Here is a 25,084-nt window from a genome sequence, read left to right on the forward strand (position 1 = left end):
AGGAGGGAAAGGGATGCTGTGAGAGGTGGGAGAGTGAAGCAGTGGCAGATGGGAGAGTGATGCAGTGGAAGGAGGGAGAGTGATGCAGTGGGAGGGAGTGCAGTGGGCGGTGGGAGCGTGATGCAGTGGGGGAGGAGGGAGAGGAATGCAGTAGGAGTGGGTAGAGTGATGCAGTGGGAGGGAAGGCAGTGAGACAGAGAAGGGTGATGCAGACCAAGCTATAATGGATACTCCTTGTAAATGTCTGCAGTAGGGCAGTAAAATCCATAAACTCAGATTCACCATTTATTAGCTGTGTGGTCTTGATTTATTATTTAATTTCCTCAGCCTTAATTCTCTTATAAAGCTGAGATGATAATAATAACATAAACACTATGCAGGGATTAAACAAAATATATGAAAAGCCCTTTGTACAGAACCTGACATCAGACAGGTACTCAGTAACTTTTCATTATTGCTAATGTGTTCTTGGCATTATTATTGGTATTTTAAAAACATTAGAGCTAGGAAATAAAATAAAAAATTATGAATGTCTCATTTTGCCCCCAATGAAATCACATATTAAACATTAATAATTTCAACAAACAAACATCAGAATATATCCTGGGATCCTAATCATCCCATCTAAAGAAAAACAAGTTAATGTTTAAAAATCTTTCTTAAGAAGTAAAATACAATCTATTTCAATGGTGCATAGAAGTTTGATTTTTAATTCTTAGCCATCCTTCAATTCACATTGAAACATTTAATAATATTATTTTAAAAAGAATATTGAGACTATATCCTAGCATTTAAATTCTATTGACGTGCATGGTGGCTCATGCCTGTAATCCCAACACACCAGGAGGCCAAGGCAGGCAGATCCCCTGAGGTCAGGAGTCTCAGACCAGCCTGGCCAACATGGTGAAACCCTGTTTCTACTAAAAATACAAAAATTAGCTGGGTGTAGTTGCACGCGCCTGTAATCCCAGCTACTTGGGAGGCTGAGTCAGGAGAATCGCTTGAACCCGGGAGGCGGAGGTTGCAGTGAGCCGAGCCACTGCACTCCAGCTTGGATGACAGAGGGAGACTCTGTCTCCAAAAAATTAATAAATTAATTAATTAAATTTATCAACACAAGTAAATAATGTCATGATTAAGTAAAAAAATAAATAAATAAACTTAAGTCTAAAAGGACTATGGTCTAACATACTCAAATAATTGAAACAAAGTGTCTCATGAGTTTTTTATCTGGATAGTTGTCTCAATTTTCCCCTCTAGTCTAAGAGTTTGGTTGTCACCATATGATAAGCATATTTCCTCTACCTTCTTCAGTAGCTGCGTTTCCAGTTAATGGAGAACCAGGTCCCGAGAAATATTCAGGAATTACAGTTACTTCATATTTTGTGTCTGGAATCAAGTTTTCCAGCGTTCTCCTCCTCTGATTGGGTGGGGTGGTAACTTCTCTGCTTTCTCCACCAGCAACTGGTCTATATATAATTCGATATCTTAAAACTCTCCCTGGAGCTTGAGTCCAAGTAATTTTAAAACTATCTGTAGTCTCATCTGTCACCTTTAGGTTTCGAGGTGCTCCTTTTACTGAAATAAAAAAAGAAAAACAGATGTTAAAACATAAATTGACTTTGTATGAAAAATACAAAAATTACTTTTTTATTACTAAATTATACCATTTCTCTAAAGAAATCCATGAGCAATTTATTTGCAAACATCCTGGTTTCTGCATTCATTTAGCCAGAGATTAACTAAATTCTGAAATAGCAAATATGAATTCTACAATATCCAGAAAGAAACTAAGTACTGTTAATTTTTTAATTACATAAAGATGTATATAATAGTAAACTTTTAAAATAATAAATATTCTATCAAATGCTAAATTTATACTGCTATAAACTTCAAGAATAAAAACAATTCATTTCTTTGAATATAAGCAGCCAAGACTTTCACTCTTACTACATTTTCTCATGAAACTAGGAAAATAACACCTAACACCTGGCTCTACCATGTCTACCCACCCAACCAAATTGTCTTATCCAGTCAGTCCCACACTAACTTTTTATCTGTATAGTCACTTGACTTGGAGAATAATTGGACCATACACGGGATGGAACAAGCAGAGAATTGGTACCTAATGAATGCTCATTAGATCTACATCTTGAAGCTAAGGTGCACTATGGGTAACACCCACAGACTCATAATTTTAAATGCATTTTTCATTAAGCCCAAATGAGAACATCATTTGGTTTTGTGTTCAGTAAACATGTTTAAATGACCCTCTTGCTCAGTGGGGCCAACTGTCTCTATAGACAATATATTCAGGAAAGATGAACTAAAGGTCTTTGTCTTCTCAGTCCACTGGGGTGAAAGCCTCGTACAACATGCCTGGCATGTATCACACAGACATTTAGAAGTTTACTTAAATATTCAACACATCAATAGATCACTCCAGGGAGAAAAAAAGGAAGGAAGTATATCTCTCTAGAAGAGAAAGGAAGGAAGTATATCTCTCCAGGAAGGAAAGAAATGGTACTTGGCCAACTTACACCCATGATTCATTTTGTATTGGAAGGAAAAAGATTAAACAAGTCAGAACAAATCAGCAGATAGACTGATGGGTTGGAATCCTAGCTCTGAAGCTTAATAGATATGTAATTCTGAGCCGTAGATTATCCTAGCAGCAAAACATGACTATTTATAGGATTATTTAAGTGGTTAAATGAGATAATCTATGGAAAACATTTAGCAGAGCATCTGACACAAGCAGAAGCTCTATAATTGTTAGCTTAATGAAAGTATTACATTGGAAACTTTCTTATCAACTAAAAAAATTTAAATCCCAGATTCCATTAAAGACAATATAACTGAAAAGACATTACCCAACTCCATTGTAGTAGCCCAATGACCAAAAACTAGAGTGTGTATGAATGGAGTGACTTCTACTCAAAAACCCTGAGACAAGTCCTCTCTTGAGACAGATTTCCCATTCCCCTCCCAAAATGCTGAAGAGAAAGGGTCAGGGTCATTGAGTAGCAGTGTGGGCATTACAGGAAAAGCATCAGAAAGTCAGAAATATCTGAGTATGGTCTTCTCGCTTATATGACCACAAAAGTCATAAGATGAAAGGACTTCTTAGGCCATTTAGTTTATGTGGTGGCCTTCAGGAAGAAATATACGTAAACCATGAAAAAAAAAAGAAAAATAGCAATCTTATCTGAAAAAATGTTTCAGAGAAAAAAGATTTTCTAGCTTTTATCAGTATAGTATGCCAATATGTACCATCCCTGTCAGCAAATACTTCTTTATAACTATCTTAAATTCCTCACACTATTCTCCCAGGGTCTTTACCTCCTATTCCCAGTCAAAAGAGGAAACAACAATTGACATCTATTGTGATACTTTGCTATGCTAATGTTAAAGAATAATTGCCTTGCCTTAGTCTGCCGCTAACCAACTTAAATTGGTGCCCTTAAATGTCAAACGTAACAAAGTGTGTCCAAATATATTCAACTCTATCCAGTAAGGAGTACATATGTAAACAAATACTGCTTAAAACATTTGGCAAAATTTGCACACCATGTTCATAGCAGCAATAGTCACAAAAAGTAGATGCAGCCCAAATGTCCACTGATGAAGGGAGATAAACAAAATGTGAAGCAGGGCGCCATGGCATATGCCCGTAGTCCCAGCTACTCAGGAGGCTGAGGCAAGAGGATCATTTGAGCCTAGGATTATGAGGCCAACCTGGGTAACATAGTAAGAACCCCATCTTAAAAGATATGTGGTGCATACATACAGTGGAATATTATTCAATCATAAGTAGAGAGGGCATTCTGACACACACTACAACATGGATCAACCTTGAGGACATTTACGGTGTGAAATAATCCAGGCACAAGACAAGTACTGAAAGAGTCCTCTCAAGTAAGGTAGTTAATCAGAAGGAATTCTGTCTCTAATTCCTAGAGACAGAAAATAGAATGGTGGTTTCCAGGAGTAGAGGGAAGGAGGGAATGGGGAGTTATTCCTTAATGAGTACAGAATTTCAGTTTCACAAGTTCTAAAGATGGATGGTGGCGATGGTAGCACAACAAGGTGAATGTACTTAATGCCACTAAAATGTGCACTCAAAAAATGGTTAAAATGGTAAATACGTTATGTATACTTTAGTACAACTTTTTAAAAGAATATAATTAATTGATAATATACTTATTACCAACATATATACGTGTGTGTGTGTGTATATATATATATATATTTGCCATAACTCTGTAAGTACAATAAACAATTTCAGAAAGATTTAAGACATGACATTCTTGAAATGTGGGACCAAAAATGATGGATAAGCAGTATTTCAAAAGTTAATTCCATAATTATCAATAGTTCTCTAGGTCTCTTAACTTCAAATTCATCAAAAGAATTCTAAGGTTTTTTACTTAAAAGTTATTTTTCTCTTTCTAAAAAGATTTATGAAAAGCTGTCTTTAAAAGATGCCAAATCTTACAAAGGCATTGGCAATTCTGAACTATAAAGCAGATGGTTATTAACTTTGTACTGCAATAAATTATTCATTTTTGAAAAACAGTGGCAGAAACCCCCATCACACCTTCTTCGGTGGTCTCCTCTCCAGCTAAGGGAATGCTGAAGCCATCCTCATACTCCGCAGTCACATTGACCAAATACAGGGTCTCTGGCTTCAGGTTGCTGAGAACAACACTGGTGCTCGATGCTGGCTCCACCACAGTGACCTCGTCATCCCCAGTCGCTTCCTTGTACGTGATGTGATATGAAAAAACATTTTCTCCAGCTGGAGACCAGTTGGTTTTGAAACCATAAGAAGTCACTTCTGAAAAACTAAGATCCTTTGGAGGGACGTAAGCTATTTAAAAAAAAAAAAAAAAAAAAAAAAAGTTAAAAATGTTTGAATCTATAAAACAAAACCGTAACCAATATTTAAATGTTTATAAAATGGGTTATATTAATTTGGGAGAATGGTGCTCATTGAGACCACTGTACTGAGTACCTCATCTACATTTGACCATTGAGAGAAAGCCCATCCCCCAACTTACAACCCAACAAGAGATCTTGATTATTCACCTTGACTATCCATAATACTAACTTCTGCTATTTAAATGAGTGATGAAATTTGAATGTGAATTTTGAGATTCTTAAAGCAGTAGCAATAGAATGGCCTTGCCCACAACTGGAATATTTAAACCATAGCAGACCAAAAATGAACCATCCACATTTTCCCATTCATCCCTGGTACTTGGATATTAACCTTTGGTGGTTTTCAGACAAATATTTCAAAGTAAAAATTAAGGAATTTTTCCCAACAACAAAATGTTTATTAAACTAAGCAGTTATTAAACCAAATCATAGAAAGAGACAATATTTAACACATACAGTATATCCTTAGGGGGCACACAATCAAAATGGAGAAACGAGACAATGCAACATTATTAACAACCATAAAAAAAAAAAAAAAGCAGGAAGGTCGTGGGGGCTAATGCCTATAATCTCAGCACTTTGGGAGAATGAGGTGGGTGGATCACCTGAGGTCAGGAGTTCAAGACCAGATTGGCCAACATGATGAAATCCCGTCTTTACCAAAAAAAAAAAAAAAATAGAAAAATTAGCTAGGCATGGTGGCATACTCCTGTAGTTCCAGCTACTGGGGAGGCTGAGGTGCAAGAATTGCTTGAACTGGGGAGGCAGATATTGCAACGAGCATAGGTTGCACTACTGCACTCCAGCCTGGATGACAGAGTGAGACCCTGTCTCAAAAAAAAAAAAAAAAAAAAAAAGCAGTACATAGGAAAGCCAACTGATGAAAGTGATAGCATGATAGTGCTAAGACAGTTACAGTTGAGGAAGGCTTCATGAAAAGCATGGGACTTTTTTATTATTATTATACTTTGAGTTCTGGGGTACATATGCAGAACATGCAGGTTTGTTACATAGGTATAAACGTGCCATGGTGGTTTGCTGCACCCATCAACTGGTCATCTACATTAGGTATTTCTTCTAATGCCATCCCTCCCCCAGCCCTCCCAACAGGTCCCGGTGTGTGATGCCCCCACCCCCGTGTCCATGTGTTCTCATTGTTCAACTCCCACATATGAGTGAGAACATGCAGTGTTCGGTTTTCTGTTCTTGTGTTAGTTTGCTGAGAATGATGGTTTCCAGCTTCATCCACGTCCCTGAAAAGGACATTAAACTCAAGGGATGGGACTTTTAATTAAACATCGAAAAGTAGATCAGGCAAATGAAGAAAATTCCAGATGTGACAAACGATGCCCAAAATGATCCAGGAAATGCATAAAAAGAATCCAAAGGTGCAGGACTATATTCTCATCACCTTTGAGTTGAAGGACCCAGCTCAGTATCCAGCACATAGTGAACACCCCATACTTGGGACTTGGATTCTAAATGACACATACATATGATAAAACTTGTTCCTAAACCTGCTTGAGGATCTAGGAACAGAAACATCTCATGACTCTTATGAGTAAACAGCTTTTTCACCAACCAAAATATGAACCATACCCAGGAGAAAGTCATATCTCAGAGCTAAGTAAACTAAGTTCAATAGTTTTCAATAACATAGAAAAGTTACTTTTTCTTGTCTATAAAAGAATTGAAGAAGCACATAATCCGCAATTTTAGAAACCAAAATGCTTTGTTCATGAAGAAATAACTTTTACTCTCAAAGTCTACTAACCTTTCTTCTTTATAGCTGCCAATTCTTGCTCAATTCTAAGGCAGATAGACTGTGTGAGTTCAAAAGATATCCTCTGAAAAGCATCAAAATCTTCCACTGTGAACACATGGGTCTCTGCGGGAGGAGAGGCAATAGCTTCTAATTCTGAGCGAACAGCATCTTTCACACCAACTGCGAAGATTTCAACATCTGAATTCCTTAGTTTTATCGCAGGATCTCTGAAAGCATCTGATGATTTCCCATCCGTGATAAGAATCATGACCTTTGGCACATTGCTTCTTGATCCCTTGCTAGGCACAAATATTTTCTCTCTGACATAAGTCATTGCTTTGCCAGTATTTGTAGATCCTCCTCTGTAAGGGAAGGTGTTTATTGCTTCAATTATATCTTCCACTTTGGTGAATTTTTTCAAAGTGAACTCAGTATGAGGATCCCGGCTGTATTGGACAAGACTAATCTGGACCCTATTTGGTGAAATTTCAAAACTTTTTACAAGAACTTCCAAAAAGGCTCTAACTTTAACAAAGTTTGCAATCCCAATGCTATAGGAGCCATCAACCAAAAACACAATATCGGCTTTTATATCCACACCACGTGAGCATTCTGTAAAGAGAAAAAAAGTACATTAAACTTCAATACATATTCATCATTAAAATATACATATCTAGCTTGCTTAGTAAGCATGCTTCTTAAAAAAAAAAAAAAAAAAAAACTACTGCAAATATTTCATTCAAAACTAAGTCCTAACAAGTAAGGCATTCTGTCAAACAGACCTTCACATATTCCAAACACATGATGCACACATTAACTCACCCACTTGTACTTTCATTGGCTGAGTCTTCTCCATTATTGAGATGGGTTCACTGGATGTCATTCCCTTCATGGCAGAAACACTGATCTGGTATTCTGTGTCTGCTGAGAGGTCACGAACACTGAGCGTGGTTGTCTGAGGCCCCACACTCAGAGCGTGCTGTCGGCTTCCTGCTGTCATTGGTGTGAGGATGACTTTGTAGCCAGTCACTGGACTAGCAGATGGATTCCAACTTAGCTTAACGTATTTTGAAGAGACTTCCACGGCAATCAAATTTGAAGGAGGCTCAACAACTAAAAAGTTACAAGCAGACAGTGATTAATAACAGTGAAATGTAACCTTATTAATTTGGTCTTTAGGTTTGGACCTTCAAATCTCCTTATTCAAATTCATCCTGAATACATTGAAAAGAGTTGCCCAATACCCTCCTCAGTCTCCAATTTCACATGTCCCTATCAAACCAAAAGTGGCTCGACACTTGGCTTTTAGTTAAATTGCTGAGAAGTTAATGGAATAAGAAAGTATTTGGAAGAAATTAATGTTGGGACACCTCAGGCCTAATTCTTCTCTGAAACCAAGATTTCCATTCTGGTTTTAGTATTCACTCATTGTCTTCATTCTCAAGTACCAAAGTAGGCACTTGATAAATATTTGTTAAATCAATGCTTCATTCAATTCTTTATGGAATTTTTCTCTCTTAATGACATCATAAAAGTGGAATCTTTAAAAGATACTTTATAATATGCCAAGAAAGATAAAGCATTTAGTAGTTCTTAAATGACAAGTTCTTATAATTTTAAACAATTTTATTTTCACTAGTTTCAGGGTAAGAAAAAAAGTTCAACTATGTTCACAGTGCCACCAAACAGAGGGGAAACAATCACTTATAACATGCATATTGACACACACATATCAATCCTCTAAGAAATGGTGATCCTTACTCAACATAGAACATAGTCATGCATTTGACTGTTAATATAAAGTATTTTAAGATATTTCAGACGATATCAAAATTCTGGATTTGTCAATAGAATCAACTTCCCAGAAGATATAGTTCTAAGTTTTTACAAATCAACCTGCAAAAAGTGTGTGTAAAAAGGCCCAAATTTACACATCACCTCCTCAAAAAAAAATCAGATGTAGCACACAAAAATGATGTTTATACTGAATAGGCAAAAGCTGGAAGCATTTCTCTTGAAAACTAGCACAAGATGAGGTTGCCCTCTCTCAACACTCCTGTTCAACATAGGATTGGAAGTTCTGGCCAGAGCAATCAAGCAAGAAAAAGAAATAAAAAGCATCCAAATATAAAGAAAGGAAGTCAAACTACCCCTGTTTGCAGATGACATAATCCCTCTAGAAAACTGCATAGTCTCAGCCAAAGAGCTTATTAAGTTGATAAACAACTTTAGCAAAGTCTCAGGATATAAAATCAATGTGCAAAAATTGCTAGCATTCCTATACACAACAACAGTCAAGTTGAGAGCCAAATCAGGAATGAACTCCCATTCACAATGGGAGTTGTGAATAATAGAATAAAATACCTAAGAATACAGCCATCTAGTTAGGTGAAAGATCTCTACAAGAGGAACTACAAACCACTGCTCAAAGAAATCAGAGATGACAATGGAAAACATTCCATGCTCATAAATAGAAAGAATCAATATCATTAAAATGGCCATACTGCCAAAAGCAATCTATAGATTGACCGCTATTCCTAATAAACTACCATTGAGATTCTTCACAGAACTAGAAACAAGTATTTTAAATTTCATATGGAACAAAAAAGAATCCGAATATCTGAGGGCAATCCTAAGCAGAAAGAACAAAGCTGGAGGTGTCACGCTATCTGACTTCAAACTATATTACAGGGCTGTGGTAACCAAAACAGCATAGTACTGGTACAAAAACAGACATCTAGACCAATGGTACAGAATAGAGAATCCAGAAGTAAGACTGAACACCTACAACCATCTGATCTTCAACAACCCTGACAAAAACAAGCAATGGGGAAAGGACTCCCTATTCAATAAATTGTGCCCAGATAACTGGCTAGCCATATGCAGAAGATTGAATCTGGACCCCTTCCTTACACCATATAAAAAAAATTAACTCAAGATGGACTAAAGACTTAAATGTAAGACCCAAAACTGTCAAAATCCTGGAAAACAACTAGGCAATACCATTCAGGACATAGATTTCATGACAAAGATGCCAAAAGCAATTGCAATGAAAACAAAAATTGACAAATGGGATCTAATTAAACTAAAGAGTTTCTACACAGCAAAAGAAACTCAAAAGAAACTACCAACAGAGTAAACAGACAACATACAAAATGGGAGAAAATTTTTGCAAACTATGCATCCAACAAAGGTCTAATATCCAGCATCTATAAGGAACATAAACAAATTTACAAGAAAACAACACACAGCCCCATTAAAAAGTGGGCAAAGGACATAAACAGACACTTTTCAAAAGAAGACATCCATGTGGTCAACAATAATACAAAAAAAAGTTCAACATCACTGATTATTAGAGAAACGCAAATCAAAACCACAATGAGACACCATCTCACACCAGTCAGAATGGCTACTATTAAAAAGTCAAAAAATAACAAATGCTGGTGAGGTACTGGAGAAAAAGGAACACCTATATACTGTTGGTAGGAGTGTAAATTAGTTCAACCATTGTGGAAGACAGTGCAACAATTCCTCAAAGAACTAAGAACAGAAACACCATTTGACCCAGCAATCCCATTACTGGGTATATACCCAAGGAATATAAATCATCCTATTATAAAGATACATGCACGCGTATATCCACTGCAGCACTATTCACAATATCAAAGACTTGGAATTAACAAAAAAAACCCCATCAATGATAGACTGGATAAGGAAAATGTGGGACATGTATACCATGGAATACTATACAGCTATGAAAAAGAATAAGACCATGTCCTTTGCAGGGACATGGATAGAACTAGAGGCCATTATCCTTAGCAAACTAACACAGGAACAGAAAACCAAATACCACATGTTCTTGCTTATAACTGGGGGCTAAATGATGAGAACACATGGATACATAGAGAGAAACAACACACACATTGGGGCCTATTGGAGGGTTGAAGGTAGAAGGAGGGAAAGTATCAGGAAAAATAACTAATAGGTACTAGGCTTAATACCTGGGTAACGAAATGATCTGTACGACAAACCCCCCTGAAACAAGTTTATCTATGTAACAAACCTGTACATGTATCCCTGAACTTAAAAGTTTAAAAAATGAAAATAATTTTAAAAATATATATATATTTAAAAATTATGTTTCCGTAAAAAGTAGTAGGAGGGAAGCCACAGAGATGCCACATGGAAATTTGGCCAAACCTGAGGGATACAGAGGCAGTACAGGCTAGTCCAGCAGAAGAGAAGCCTCAGGTTAGTCCAGCAGAAGAGAAAAGACACTAAAGAGAAATGTGAACACCTGTGATGCAGCCCCAGCCCCCTCCTACACAGGGAAAGTTCCAACAGTGGCAGCAAAAAAGTTTGGCCTACCCTTGCATACATGCAACTGCACCCCAGGAAGAATTAAACTGTTTAAAAGATTGAGTAGAGAGAAATAATCAGAGAAAAGTAGAGGTGAATGAGATGGATTTTATAATAATACAAAGCAAAAAGGATGGACATTAGACAGTAAAACAAAGGAACAGATTGAGAGCCCATGAAGTAATGAGAGGTTCTGAGACAGAATTCGGACCAATGAACATTTTGACAAAATGTTGAGATTGAAGATTAAAGAGTTTGTATGACTGAAGATGTCGCTATTTAGAATTTATGTTTAATCACTTAATGATTCTCAGGCTGAGAGGAGAACAATGATGGAAAAATATAAAGGCTTAAGGTTGTTATTTTTTAATGTTCAAAAGGATGCTTTTGAAATGTCTCTTCTTTCTTCCATGTATTTAGAAGTAATAACTAATAGAAATGAGAGAATTTTCTAATGGAAGGATCACATTGACTGACCTTTGAAATATTCTTAAAAGCTTTCAAAACATTACACAGAGTATAATGATAGAAAACCCTTGTCCTTAGCCAGTTAACAGAAACATTTTTATTATTTTAAGTTGCAAATGTCTTTCCAGCCCATCAACGTTTAAATCAGAGTGCAAGATAATTAAAGCAAGTACCATAATAGCATAATCAGACAGACATTCAACGTACACAAAAGAGTCTTAAACAAAAGAGTAAATCATAACTTGTCACTCCCCAAAAAAATTTTAAGAACTTTGCAATGATACATTTTATTGAATGTTCCACTGGAAGGAAAAACAATGCAAATGGTATCAACAAGTTGAGTTGCTAAAAAACAATGCAAATGGAGTATACAATTGGAGAATCACTGGAAGAAATATTTAAGTATGTCTACTTCTAAGATAACTATAAAACTATAAATACTCAAACAATGGAAAAGACTAACACATGGGGAATACTACACAGTCTACTCACCTTCTTCTCCACTAACCAATTCACCAAGTTGTTCATCAACACCTGAGCACACCTGGGAGATGATCTCATTCTGAATATCCACGATTGCATCAAAGTTGGCCACATTGAAAACATGGTTCAGTGAAGGTGTGGAGGCAATTTGTTTGAGTTCTTTTGCATCTGCAGCTTTAATGCCTTTGAAACAAAAGGATAAGGACATATTGAAATGGGAGATGTGCCAATTGACTTGGAGGAGTTCTTCGTTTTCTCTGTCTTTCACAACTGAAGACATATTCAAATCATTATTAAGTCATAAGCCAGATTGCTTTGCTTCATAACGAATGTGCAACTGCGCAGATGACAAAAACATTTTGTAATTTGACATAGAGTGGCCAGCCAAAGAGGAAAACAAATGGTTAGTTAAACAGAGTGGGCTTTCATCCCAACCATACCATCATATGTCTTTGCCATCTGTAAAGATAATACTTTTTTCTTCCAGAGTCCTGAATAAGCTGGAGCCCTCTGAATTCTTCAAGTATTACATAATATAGGAAACACATAAAACACACTTAATGATAATACAAGGAGGATCTTTATTAGAATCATTGGTCCAGCATTCTTTGAAAAGTAGAGAGCTGGCAAAGAATGTGAATACCACCTTCCTAAATACATATGCTAAGGGAGTTATATAAGGGAAATAGATAAGCAGAATTTTTACTTAAAGACAATTTTTAAGTCTTTAATATTACACTATAAAAATGCAGTAAACACTTCTAATAGCATCCTTCCTTAAGGAATCAATATTTCATCTTCCTAAACATTAAGCATACTGCAGGAGTTGTAAAATGGAAATAATTAACTGAACTTAACCTACCCAAGGAGAAAACTTCAACTCCAACATTACGAAGCTCTCTTGCTGGAATTTCCACTTCATCCTGGGATTTTCCATCCGTAATAATAATTGCCACTTTAGGAAAGCCAACTCTTGCCCCAGCAGATTCCGTGAAAGTATTTTTAACTAAATAATCAATGGCATCCCCTAAAGGGAAAAGAAACATGTTCATTTACTCTGTACTACACAATTTTTCCAAAGTCAAAAACTATGTGAATAATGTCAAAAATATTTAATATGTAATAGGCAATGCGTCATTTCTTTCTGAAACAGACATTTCATTTATTTTTAACTTTAAAGAAATCTGTAGAACATACCTGTCATTGTGTTGCCACCTTTATATGGAATTTTTTTTATTGCAGCAAGAAGCTCATCCCTTTGGTAGTACTGATTTAAGTTAAATTCAGTCCTGGTATCAGAGCTGTACTGAACAACTCCAACTCTTGTCTTCTCTTCCCCAATATCAAAAGCAGACACAAGAGCAGCAATAAAGTCTAAAATGTACTTGAAATTATTTCTTCCCACACTCCAAGAGCCATCCACAAGGAAAATCAGATCAGTCCAGGCACTGACAGAGCATTCTGTAATACATTTGATATCTTTTTAAATGATGCTTTATTAAATCAGCTCATCAATACACGCTAACATTGCAAGAATGTCAGCTCCTTAAATCATTCTGTTCATTAGAACATATTCACCGATTGTTCTTCACCCACATGCACAAACGAATATACAGTTTTACTAACAACACATAGAAGCATTTTCAATGCCTTTATCAAGATGAATTCATGGAACTAGATGTCTTTAAATTGCTATATAAGACATTATACAAAAAGAGACAAACAGATCTATAACCTGCTCTCCAGGGGCATAAAGTCCAAGTATTCGTGCTATCAACCTATCCATTTTTATAAACTATACCCTCACTCTTCTTTACAAATCCAAATTTTATAAAACATTTAGGAGTCACACAAAAGAAATACAAGCAAAGGGTTTTTATTCCTTGGTATTTATCAACAAATAAATACAAAATAATTGCTGCACCATTCAAGGAAGTGCAGTTGAGTTGAAGACCTAATTTGTTAATATTCTATTGCACTTTTCAATATAATTATCTAAAGTTTGTATTAGGGTTAGTCTAGAGGGCTAAGGGAGCCTAACAGAAGTAAAAACAAGCATAAAATTATGCAAAATAGCCAAAATATCTAGTACTAATTATCAATATATTTAAATTCGACAATTAAAACCTACTTTTAGTGAACAAAGAGGGTAAACAATTATTTTTATTCAAAAGTTAAAAATCCATGTGGTATTCTGAAATTATCAGAATACAATGATCAGCTTTTATAACTGAATATGTTATCTTTTCTTCTTTCTATGGTAGAGGTCAAGTTGGTTTTATGAAAATCTGTATTTGTAATGCAATACCAAGTGAATTTTCTGAAGATGACTTTGTCCTTGCAGTCAGTTGGTAGGTAATAAAAGAAGTATTTGGCTAGGAAGAGAAGGAGAGGGTGCTGGAAAATTTTGCAAGCCAAATACAAGTTGTATTCTTAAATAAGTTTTGCACACTATTTAATAGGTCAGTTCAAGTCTATTAAAAAGTCAATACTTGGCATAATACTTCAATTTAAAATCAGTACTAATTGTTAAAAATATTAGCATCTGAAATAATGATAAACAGTGGTCTGGAGGGAATATTTCCAGATAAAGAGACCTTTATGTTTATAACCTTTTTATTGTCATTCTAGGTCATAAATCCAAGTTTTAGAAGGTGACAAAATTAGAAGTCCAAGAAACCCCTTAAGGATCTATCCCCATAAGTCAGACAAAGCAATATAAGACAAAAGGAGGCTAATAACTGCAAGATCTAGACTAAATAAAATTGCTTTCATCTGATTACAAATGCACCAATTTATAAGAGGTGTGTTATAGAGACTCTGAAAAAGGTTACAACTTTTTCAACTAAGGCCATGTAAATAACCTAGAGAGGAGCATTAACATACACATAGACTTAGAAAAGTATTTTCATGACAATTGCATTGCTTTGAACACTAGCTGAGGGCATCTCTCTCATGTTCCAGCCTTGTATTTCTCATATATTCCTAAGTACCACCTACTGCTATCAGTTTGTCTTTGAGAAACGAGCTGAGTCCTGAAATATGCTTTGTTTTCACCTATTGCCAAAATCCTGCAGGAAAGGTTGAACACACACAATTTCAAACTCTCCCATTGAAAAGAATATCTAGTAAATAGAATGAAAAACTGGCTAGAACATCAGAACTTAGGTTATAATGGCTTAGTTATACATTATTCTTATATTGTCTGTGCTCCTTCTAGATAAAGCTTATAGAAATTAATATAGGAATAAGATCAATCTATGTATAAAACTGGAACATTTGTTCTATCCTACATTTATTACTTCCATGAATCTAAGCAAAAATAGTACGAGAAACACTCACTTTGTATCTCGGTTTTTCCAGGTTTCTTCTCCACTGGCTTTGTCGAACTACCTGTTTGAACTAAGTTAAAACTTTATTATTACAAAAGCAAATGAACCCAAGCAGACATTCTCTTTAAAATAGAATAAATATATTATGTTAGTTTTTGCTATTGTCTCTTAAAAGTATGGCCCTGCCCAGCTGGTCAGAGAATACTGCCAGATAATCATTCCCTTGCAAGTAAGTTATTTTAGTGATATCTTTGAGATATTTCAAAAAGATATTCACATTGTTGTCCAGCAAAGTTTAACATTTTTAATGGTCTTCATTTATAACAGTCCTGCTGTTTCCAGAGACCAGAGTTATAAATCAGGAATGAATTATTCATGTCCACTAATAACTAGGATAACAGAAAAAATAGTTAGTACTGGTATAAATTAACTCTGTATCACAAGAGATTAAATCTGAAGTAGGAAAACTTTTCTGCAAAATAAAAAGGACACAAGTATTTTAATTTATATGTATGCTTACTTGTTAGTTGTCCTATAACTGGTACACTTTCTTCTACTTCATCATATGAAGTTATTGTCACCACATACTCTGTTTCAGGTACAAGTTCTGACAATAAAGTTTCAGTGGTACTAGCTGCAAGGGTAAATTCTTTAGTAGGCCCATCTGGAAATATAAAAAGGAAAAATATGAATGCAAGAAAACATTTTTCACATATAACACAACACACTATACTGTAATTCCCAGAAGTACTCAAAATCTGAAAAATTCAATATATACATTTTTTTCAGGACACTCAAACATTATTTTTTTTACTGCCTTCCAAAACTAAAATTTTGAATTTTAGAAATTTAATAAATGGACTGGTATTTCTTTTGTTATATTTAATACTTGTTTGAGAATTCAAGACTTTTCTAGTTTAAAGGTATACCAGAATATCAAACTAAAAATCTATCATTGGTTTTGGAGACTAATGGGAGATAACAGTTTTATAAATGCAAAGAAAAAGAATTTAATTTTAAATTATGCATTAGAGGACAGCAGAGAGAGAGAAATAAGAAATGAAAATAAACTCAAGGAAAACAAACCCCAGAGGTTAAGACCAATCTCTAGTAGGAAATCTGTGTAGAAGCAGTGCATATTCCATTCTCAAATGGCCACATGCCTTAATGGGTAACATTGACCTCTGCATTGACTTAAGCAGGTATCAAATATTTCAAGGTCCAGTATACTAGGTGTTTACTTATATTTTGGCAATTATGTACTCCCTTCTAGATTCTGTTAATTCTCAATTCAATCAGGAAACATGGTGGTTCCTGGGAATGACGTGCCTGATGATATTTTTAATTATATTGTTTTCGTCAAAATATAAATAATTAGAAAAGATAACAGGTGCAATAGACCACTGAAAAATGCTCTTGGTTTGCAGGTGGAATATGCAAAACCAACCAAGATCCCCAGAGGACATCAAGACACTCAGACTCTGCCAGGTTGGGTAGTCCCAGTGCCAGTTTTGGAATTGCTGGGTGTCAGTTATTCCCAACATCTGGAAACTGGATGGACCCTGTTAGAACTGATTTTCTGCTTTGGAATGAATAAGGTAACTGCAAATATATTTGGGGAGAAAGATTCAAAGAGAAAAAAGTAAATTTTTGACTCCTTTTTAAGTTTTTAAATCATCTTTTTTAAAAAAGCTATATTTCCCGGTAAATCGATATGTAAAATCATTAATATTTTTAAAGGCTAAAAGATAAATAAACACAGTTCTAGTAATAATCTGTACTGACATCTTCCATCTCTACTGTCAGCCAGTCAAGACTTCTTCTTACCATTTAGCCAATGTTAGTAGAAATGGTCATTTTCTCATTCCATTTTAGAACTAAAAATTAATCAATAGAGTTTGGTTCTCCACATTTTGGCAACATTATTAACACTAAAGACAATGCTTGAGAACAAGCAAAACAAGTTTTGTTTTCCAAGGATTCAGCCTAGTGTCTACAGAATACACCTAGCCAAAGTAAATTCTTATCTGTCACCATGGTTGTTTATCATTATCACAGAATGATGTTTCCTGGATACTGAAATGTGTAGGACACTGGGTAAGGTGTAACAACGTACTTCATCAACTGATACTTTAAATGCTGAAAAGATTAAGTAATTCAAGAAGAATGCCAAGGAACAAGGATTTGATTTTATAAGATCAAAGATTACTAACAATATTTTGATCAGGTAAAAATAGAGTAAAATTTTAATAAGAACAGCCTACCACAGCAAAACATGTTATACTCAATAACATTAAAATATAATAGTGGATACTAGGCTGGAAATCTGAAACCTGAGTTCAGCAAATGTCTGGTGACATGGATCAAATCCCTCAGGCTTCCTAAAGCTCAGCTTCTTCATGATGAAATGGGAGAAGAGGTGGAGATTGTATTATATCATCTTGATGCTTCTGTCCTAAAACTCCAGTCTCAAAACTTACCTGTTGTAGGGTCCACCGTTATTCTGTAACCCACAATTGGATCAACTGGTTTTGCCCATGACATATGAACAGTATTTTCATCTATAATTTTAAAATTCAAGTCTGAAGGTGGGTCAACTGCAAAAGAGAGAGTTTATATTATTAAGGTTTTCAATGTCACAAAATGGTCAATTTAATTAACAAAGAATTGTGTTAAGCAAAGCTTTCTAAAATTGTCTTTGCATAAATTTGTTTCCAACAAATATAAAAGATATGTTGTTGGATAAGAATAAAACTAAAAGCTGACAAAACATCAGAGAGTATACATATTACAGAAGACAGCACGAAACACTTTTGATTCTTGAGTTGCTAGGTCATTCAAGAATGGCCAGCAAAATCAAGCATAATAGAAACATATTTGGATACAAGTACATACAAGTACAATGAAATCACATATAATAACCACATATGCAAACAATTCACATAACAATTAAAGGAATTTTGATACATGCTGAGTGCATTTTGAACAAGCATGCTAAATCACAACCTGCTTACAACCAGAGAAGTTAATTCAAAACATTGACATAATACGTTTTTTCCCATAATACGGACAAGAATCAATGATGATTTTGGTTCATTCTCTGCATTATTTGCCTTGTAATTATTCATTGTTATTTGATAAATCTCAATATGTAGCAGAGATGAAAAATATATTTTAATGAAAATGAGGAATCATGGGAAACAGTTATATCTGACAAGGAAATATACATTTAAATGTATATTCATATTCATAGGCAAGTATTCAAAAATAAGTGATGTTAATAATTTGTAGGTATATAAATAGTGATATTCAAAAGTTTATAAAACTAATATTCTGCCTGTTTACACCAGCTTGCTGAATGTTCCAGGGTGTAAACCAACACTATTATTTCCTTTGCAGCAGGTATACTCCATACTAGAAAGGGCATTTTAGATTAAAATGCCAGTATGGTCCTTTACAAAACAATGGTTAATTATGAAAAGACAACATCAATGTATATTTATGGACATTTATTTACAGAACTTAAAGAAAACAGTGAAGAAGGATCAGTGATCTGAAGACATGACTGCGCATAAAAACTTGGAAAAGTCAATGACAGGAATAACTGAAAAGTACAGAAAGAAATAGTTTACATACAAAACTGTACAGTATCATGCATGTGTCAATGAAATGTTGACTTGTTTTTAGTTTCCCACAATGAACAAAAGCCTCCATGTACAGTAGTCATTACACAAAGACGTTTCCTAAATATTTTATAATGATATTCTCTCTACAATGTTCATGCCTCATCATGCAGCATTGTACTGACTCACTGTCAGTGCATGGTTGATGAATTAAAAAGTATTACTCTTGAAACAGGTCAACGAATTAAGATGACTTTCAGCCACACTCTTCTTAAAATGTTTTAGTCTGAAAGTATTCCTTGTGAGTCAGAATTTTTGCATCTGTTTTGAGAGATTACAATTTCCTTTTAGGTTTTTCCAAAGGTCAATTAAAATACACTAGTAGCCTTGAGACATGAGTCACAGAATTTAACTGGGGTTAAAGATTTATGTAATATTAATAACATGTTTTAATGGAAATAATTAAGCAAACATTTGCTTTAGTGGACTGCTGCCTCCAACTATAGGAGATGGCTTTTTATTTTTATTGGATACACTAGTATTGGAATGAATGTTATATTCTTACTATCCATACACAGGCAGTGAGATTAGACTATTAATCTACATGCATAGTTTAATTACTCAACATTCTTCGGTCTTTAATCATATTTTGAGGTTTAGCTGTACTCATCACTTAGTATAGCATGCATGCAACAGATGTTAATAGGACAACGGGCATTAAGAATATCATTATAAAATATTGTTCCAATAGCAATGGCTCAGGACAAATTTAATGCAAAGGCAGACACAACTGGCCTGAGCATGCTTTTAAAAAAAATCAGTACATGGAAAAACAGTACCACCAACCTTGGAAGGAAAATGACCTGAAGCAGCGGACACTAGGTTAAAACTGCTGAAGGGCAGCAGCGGCCCCCCTTGTTGATATCCAAATGACCAGGATTCCAGATAAACTGAAAAATTGACTGTGGGGAAAAGTCTTTAACATTTCAGAGGATCTTGAGGTGTTCATAGAAACTGCGGTATGTGGGAATCAAAGTAGGAAAGAATGGCCAACCCGCATGGGTACAACAGAGAGCCTGCTTCACTTTTCTTCTGGCCAATTTTATTGCATATACAGCTTTTCAGGCTTGCCATTCTATTTGTACATTTGTTTGTTTTGTTTCATGAAAAAATAATAATAAAGCAGATGTGAGTGTATGACCCATGTTAACATAAATCAATGCTAAAAAATGTACGTTATTAATTTTGAAATATTTTCTTTTACATAAAAATAATTCATAAACACCATCATATATCACAGAGTCTAAGTGTTCCCTAAGACAATGCTGATAATGCTGATGCTGGAAATTTTCTGGGTTTTTTTGTTTGTTTGTTTTTGTTTGTTTGTTTGTTTGTTTTGAGACAGGGTTTTGCTCTTGTTGCCCAGGCTGGAGGAGTGCAGTGGTACAACCTTAGCTCACCACACCCTCAGCCTCCCGGGTTCAAGCGATTCTCTTGCCTCAGCCTCCTGAGTAGCTGGGATTACAGGCGAGCTCTACCATGTCTGGCTAATTTTGTATTTTTACTAGAGATGGGGTTTCTCCATGTTGGTCAGGCTGCTCTTGAAGTCTCGACCTCAGGTAATCCGCCCGCCTTAGCCTCCCACAGTGCTGGGATTATAGGCATGAGCCACCATTCCCAGCCCAGAAATTTTCAATTATGTACTAGCTGCATATGGATTATAATTACAAAGAGCCATAGATGCATAGGATGAGAATCCGAACCAAGAGAAACAGAATGAAAATTATAAATAAATAACAATCTTACATATAGTCATAAAACCTGAATACTGATAGTGAAGAGACTAAAATTTTAAGTATTTTTACTCTCATAGTTTAATTTCATATTTACAAAATAATGTTTTTTGGTATCAAAATACTATGCTACAAAAGGCTCATTCTGATGAGATTCTTGTTACATAAACTTTTGCTACATAAATCCTGTTACATAGACAGGATTTAGGACATTTTGGGAATGATAATAATAGCTGACACTTACTGACTGTCCTCTATAACAGGCAGAGAGCTGGTTACTGTGTTGCCGCTTTTTTCCTTGTAAGAACCCAGTGATGGGCCTTATTATCCCTGCTTTACAGATAAATCAGTGAAATTCAGAGAGATAACACAGCCAATAGGCAACAACACTTGGATTCCATGGTCTGACTACAAAAACATACAGTTTTCTACTGTACTAGATTAGATGCAAAGTAGAAGAAATATTTCCATCAAAAATTAACTTTAGAAAACAATATTTATAAGTAGTTGCTTTTAAACCATTTATGCCTGAGGTTGCAATTTTTTGAATTTTTGTAATCAGACCTTGGCAATGACCTTGAGCAGTAGGATATAAATAACTCCCACATGCTTAGCATTCCAATAATGGAACACTAGACATAAATGGGTTTAATATATACATATTTTTAATATATACATATATTTGTAAATATAAACAATATTTATATGGAGCTGATTTATATATATACATGAATAATTATATGTGTATATATTATACATATTATGTATTATTATACATATATACATAAATATGTGGTATTCAGTTATCTCCAATTCAGATATAGATGGAATTTGGTATATTAACTTTATATACTTGTTCAAGCATTTAAAACTAAAGTGTCCATCTTGATATATAACTTTTTGAAACATTTTTAATAGGGCACCCAAAAAGGGGCTATGTCCAAGAAATTACCAGCCACTGCAGAGATGAATGAAGAGAAGGATGGATAGACAGGTGGGAAAATGGATGAGCGGGAGTAGAGGAGTCTAATAAGTATTGGTAAGTATATACAATGTGCTATAGATAAATCAAAGCTAATAATATACTACTAAAATATCTTGATGAACTAGTAAGATCTTTAGTTTGATATCTGTGATAACAACACTGGAAAGGATATTACCTTAATAGTAGAAACCTTGACAAGTGTGCAATATGTGATGAGTTAACCATATTCTATAGGCATTAATTTATGTTTGCCAAGCAAAGTTAGTATAAATTTAATGATCTTTGCCATGATATAGAAATTCATTTCATTTGAGTTTTCAAGGTACCATAAATAATCAGTTGAAAAGATAATGTTTTAGAATAAGCTACAGATTATTTTATACACATTATAAAATGTGTCCTCTCATTAAACTTTCTGGAACAACCAGTTGTTAAGCACAAAGAAAGCACAGTGTGACCAAACCAGCACTAACCTAGGACTAGAAGACTGGGGTCTTGTCTGTTTTTCATATCTAAGTAGGTGCATTAGTTGACCAAGTGATTCAGCCTCTCTGGGCCTCATTTTCTCATTTGGAAAATGAGAGTAGAATAGATGATCTCTATGTTAGCCTCTAGTTTGAAATTTCTGTTATAACACAAATTAGACATAGGATTATAGAAATATATACAAAGTAGTCTCTTAACCTAGACACAAGACAAAGCTATAGCCACAACTCACAGATGAATTGATAATATTCAGTTGTTTATTATATATTATAAACTATAAATCAGACTAACCGAAATTAACACTCTGTTTTTCACAAAACCTGTGGTCATCTCTAATCCTAGATTAATTAGAAAAGTGACCAACTCTCAGGGAATACTGGCCATTAACCTTTAAATGCAAAGTGTTAAATTTTCTACAGGATAATTAACACACTGTATGATACATGAACCAAAAATAATTCATACATTCTAGGCCACTCAGATATGGCTGATAAAGTCTATGCAGTGATACAGTTGATAAAGTCTATACAGTGGCTAAAAATTATAAATACTGAAGTGAAAAAAATCATTTCCACTCTTATTTCTATAGGACAAGATAACATAGTATGAAAAATATAGCTCCTAATACAAATAAGCAGAAGAAAAACAAAACAAAAATATTGCCACTATAAAAAGGAAGAAATGCAAAAAGTGAATGCCAAAACATTTTAATTAATGTTTTCAAAAAGGTATTGAGTTTTTAATATACAAAACATTAAGGTCATAGAAAATGGTGATAAAATAGTATGAATGTAAGAGTGCAAGTGTGAGTCATGAAAGGAAAAGAAACGTAACTGTGGCTACTTTAGGATTCAGATTGAAATGGCATGGTACCAAATAGAGTCCCAAGTTGAAATTTTGAAATGCCCCCAACAGAAATATTTCAAAGAAATTCTGGTCCCAGCCCAGTGTCCCCAGAAAGGCTTTGGCCACAAATTTTGTTAGCCCTTCAAAGGCTCCTAGCACCACTTAGGAGTCAACACTAGAGTTGTGCTGTCCAACACGGGAGCAACCAGACATGTGTGGCTATCAAGCTCTTGAAATGTGGCCAGTACAAAATAAACAGTGCTGTCTGTAATCCCAGACTTTGGGAGGCTGAGGCAGGTGGATCAATTGAGGGCAGAGGTTCAAGATCAGCCTGGCCAACATGGTGAAACCCCATCTCTACTAAAAATACAAAAATTAGCCAAGCATGGTGGCAAACCCCTGTAGTACCAGCTACTCAGGATGTTAAGGCATGGAATCACTTGAACCCAGGAGGCAAAGTCTGCAGTGAGCCGAGATCAAGCCACTACACTCCAGCCTGGGCAACAGAGCGAGACTCTGTTTCAGGAAAAATAAAAATAATTTAAAGAATAAACTGCACTGCAAGTATAAAATACACACCCAATTGTCAAAGACATAGTACAAAAAAAGTCAAATATCTCACTAATAATTTTCATATGGGCTCCATGATGAAATAATTTAGGTTAAATAAAATACATTATAAAATTTAATTTATCCTGTTTCTTTTTCCATTTTGAATGTGGCTACCAGAAAAAAAAAATGTAGGTTACATATGTGGCTTATATTTGTGGCTCATACCGTATTTCTATTTGACCATGCCAAACTAGAGAATAAGGTCAAAAAATGAATCCTATTAAAATATAATTATTAAATACTAACTTAAGGAGATGGGATACAAGAAAAGACACAATTTAAGAAAGCAAAAAAAGAGCTGTACCATATGGAAATAAATACAAATTTAAAAGATAAAATATAATATGGGAATAATCAGAAATGTAGATAGTAAGCTCTTCTTTTTAACTGCACTTTGCTAACCAGCCAATATCTAATTCCGAATCAATTTTTTCCACTTACATCATTTCCAGCCTAATTCTTTTTCTAAGAATTCTCAACTCTTTCTGATTTTCAAATAACTATTTTCTTAATGAGCAATAAATGGGCCACTTCAGTGAATTATCTAAAAATATCTGTAGTAGGGCCTCCAGAAGTTCCTCAAATAAAATTCCTTCCTAACAACGACATAGAAAGGAACATTAAAAGCAACCTCATCTTAATATTACTTCACAGAGGTCACTCTGAAAAGACTCTACATTCATAAAATATTTATCAGCTAAGAAAAGTCAGCACCTTTCTGTCACTTTACTAAACATGCCATACATTTTGGAAATACTCTGCTTTCCCTAATCTATTTTTTTTAACCTGTAGTCTCGAAGTAGAAAATCAAACACTATAGAAACCTTGAAAACCTCGGCATAATCATGCAAACAACTTTACTTTCTCATAGCCTCTAAAAAAGCACAACTCAACCCAGAACTTCCACAGCTGTCACTTGCAGAAGTGTTTTTTTTTCCTCCCTTAACTTCATCAAGGGTATTTCTTTATTGAAAAAAAAAAAAAAGATATCTTTCATGACATTACCCCATTTACCTTGCAGAATCAGAAAACTAATTTTTCAGGTCTCCAATGACAATTGAGGGACCACAGAAGTCGCCATGGGGTTGACATAGAGACCTGGCTTGTTTAATGAACACTGAGAAATTAAGACATCAAGCGCATACAACCAAAATAATTGGGTGGGACATCTAACAAAAGCCCTCCACTTCCTAGAGGAGGAACCACAGGGCGCCGTTTTGGAAACCCATCTCAGAGCGCCCCACCGCCTCCGCGGGGAGGTCAGACGCACCGGGCTCTCCCAGAGGGAGGCAGAAGGGAGCAAGGGCAGGACACTGGAGGTGGTGCCCAGCAACTCCGGTGCGCGCTGGCTTCCCAGGCTGGAAACCTTGGCCCAGGCTCAACCTGTC

General features: G+C 35.1%; 1 protein-coding gene across 3 annotated transcripts in view; it reads right to left on the reverse strand.

Annotated features, from left to right (window-relative positions):
- The window catches only part of COL12A1 (collagen, type XII, alpha 1), a 124,763-nt gene that overhangs the window by 95,652 nt on the left and 4,027 nt on the right, over window positions 1–25,084 (reverse strand). For 2 of the 3 annotated variants that reach the window (XM_011965823.1, XM_011965824.1), the window contains exons 3-12: window positions 17,832–17,948; window positions 15,872–16,015; window positions 15,362–15,421; window positions 13,217–13,480; window positions 12,882–13,046; window positions 12,029–12,202; window positions 7,532–7,822; window positions 6,719–7,321; window positions 4,601–4,873; window positions 1,306–1,578 (exon numbers count right to left, since the gene is read on the reverse strand). The exons of the other annotated variant lie outside the window; for it this stretch is intronic. In XM_011965823.1, coding sequence (XP_011821213.1) covers window positions 1,306–1,578; window positions 4,601–4,873; window positions 6,719–7,321; window positions 7,532–7,822; window positions 12,029–12,202; window positions 12,882–13,046; window positions 13,217–13,480; window positions 15,362–15,421; window positions 15,872–16,015; window positions 17,832–17,948 — 2,364 coding nt within the window. The remainder of the gene's footprint in view (window positions 1–1,305; window positions 1,579–4,600; window positions 4,874–6,718; window positions 7,322–7,531; window positions 7,823–12,028; window positions 12,203–12,881; window positions 13,047–13,216; window positions 13,481–15,361; window positions 15,422–15,871; window positions 16,016–17,831; window positions 17,949–25,084) is intronic. 3 annotated transcript variants of the gene reach the window in all.

Source organism: Mandrillus leucophaeus, unplaced genomic scaffold (genome assembly GCF_000951045.1).
Source record: "Mandrillus leucophaeus isolate KB7577 unplaced genomic scaffold, Mleu.le_1.0 Scaffold738, whole genome shotgun sequence".
NCBI classification, from domain to species: Eukaryota; Metazoa; Chordata; class Mammalia; order Primates; family Cercopithecidae; genus Mandrillus; species Mandrillus leucophaeus.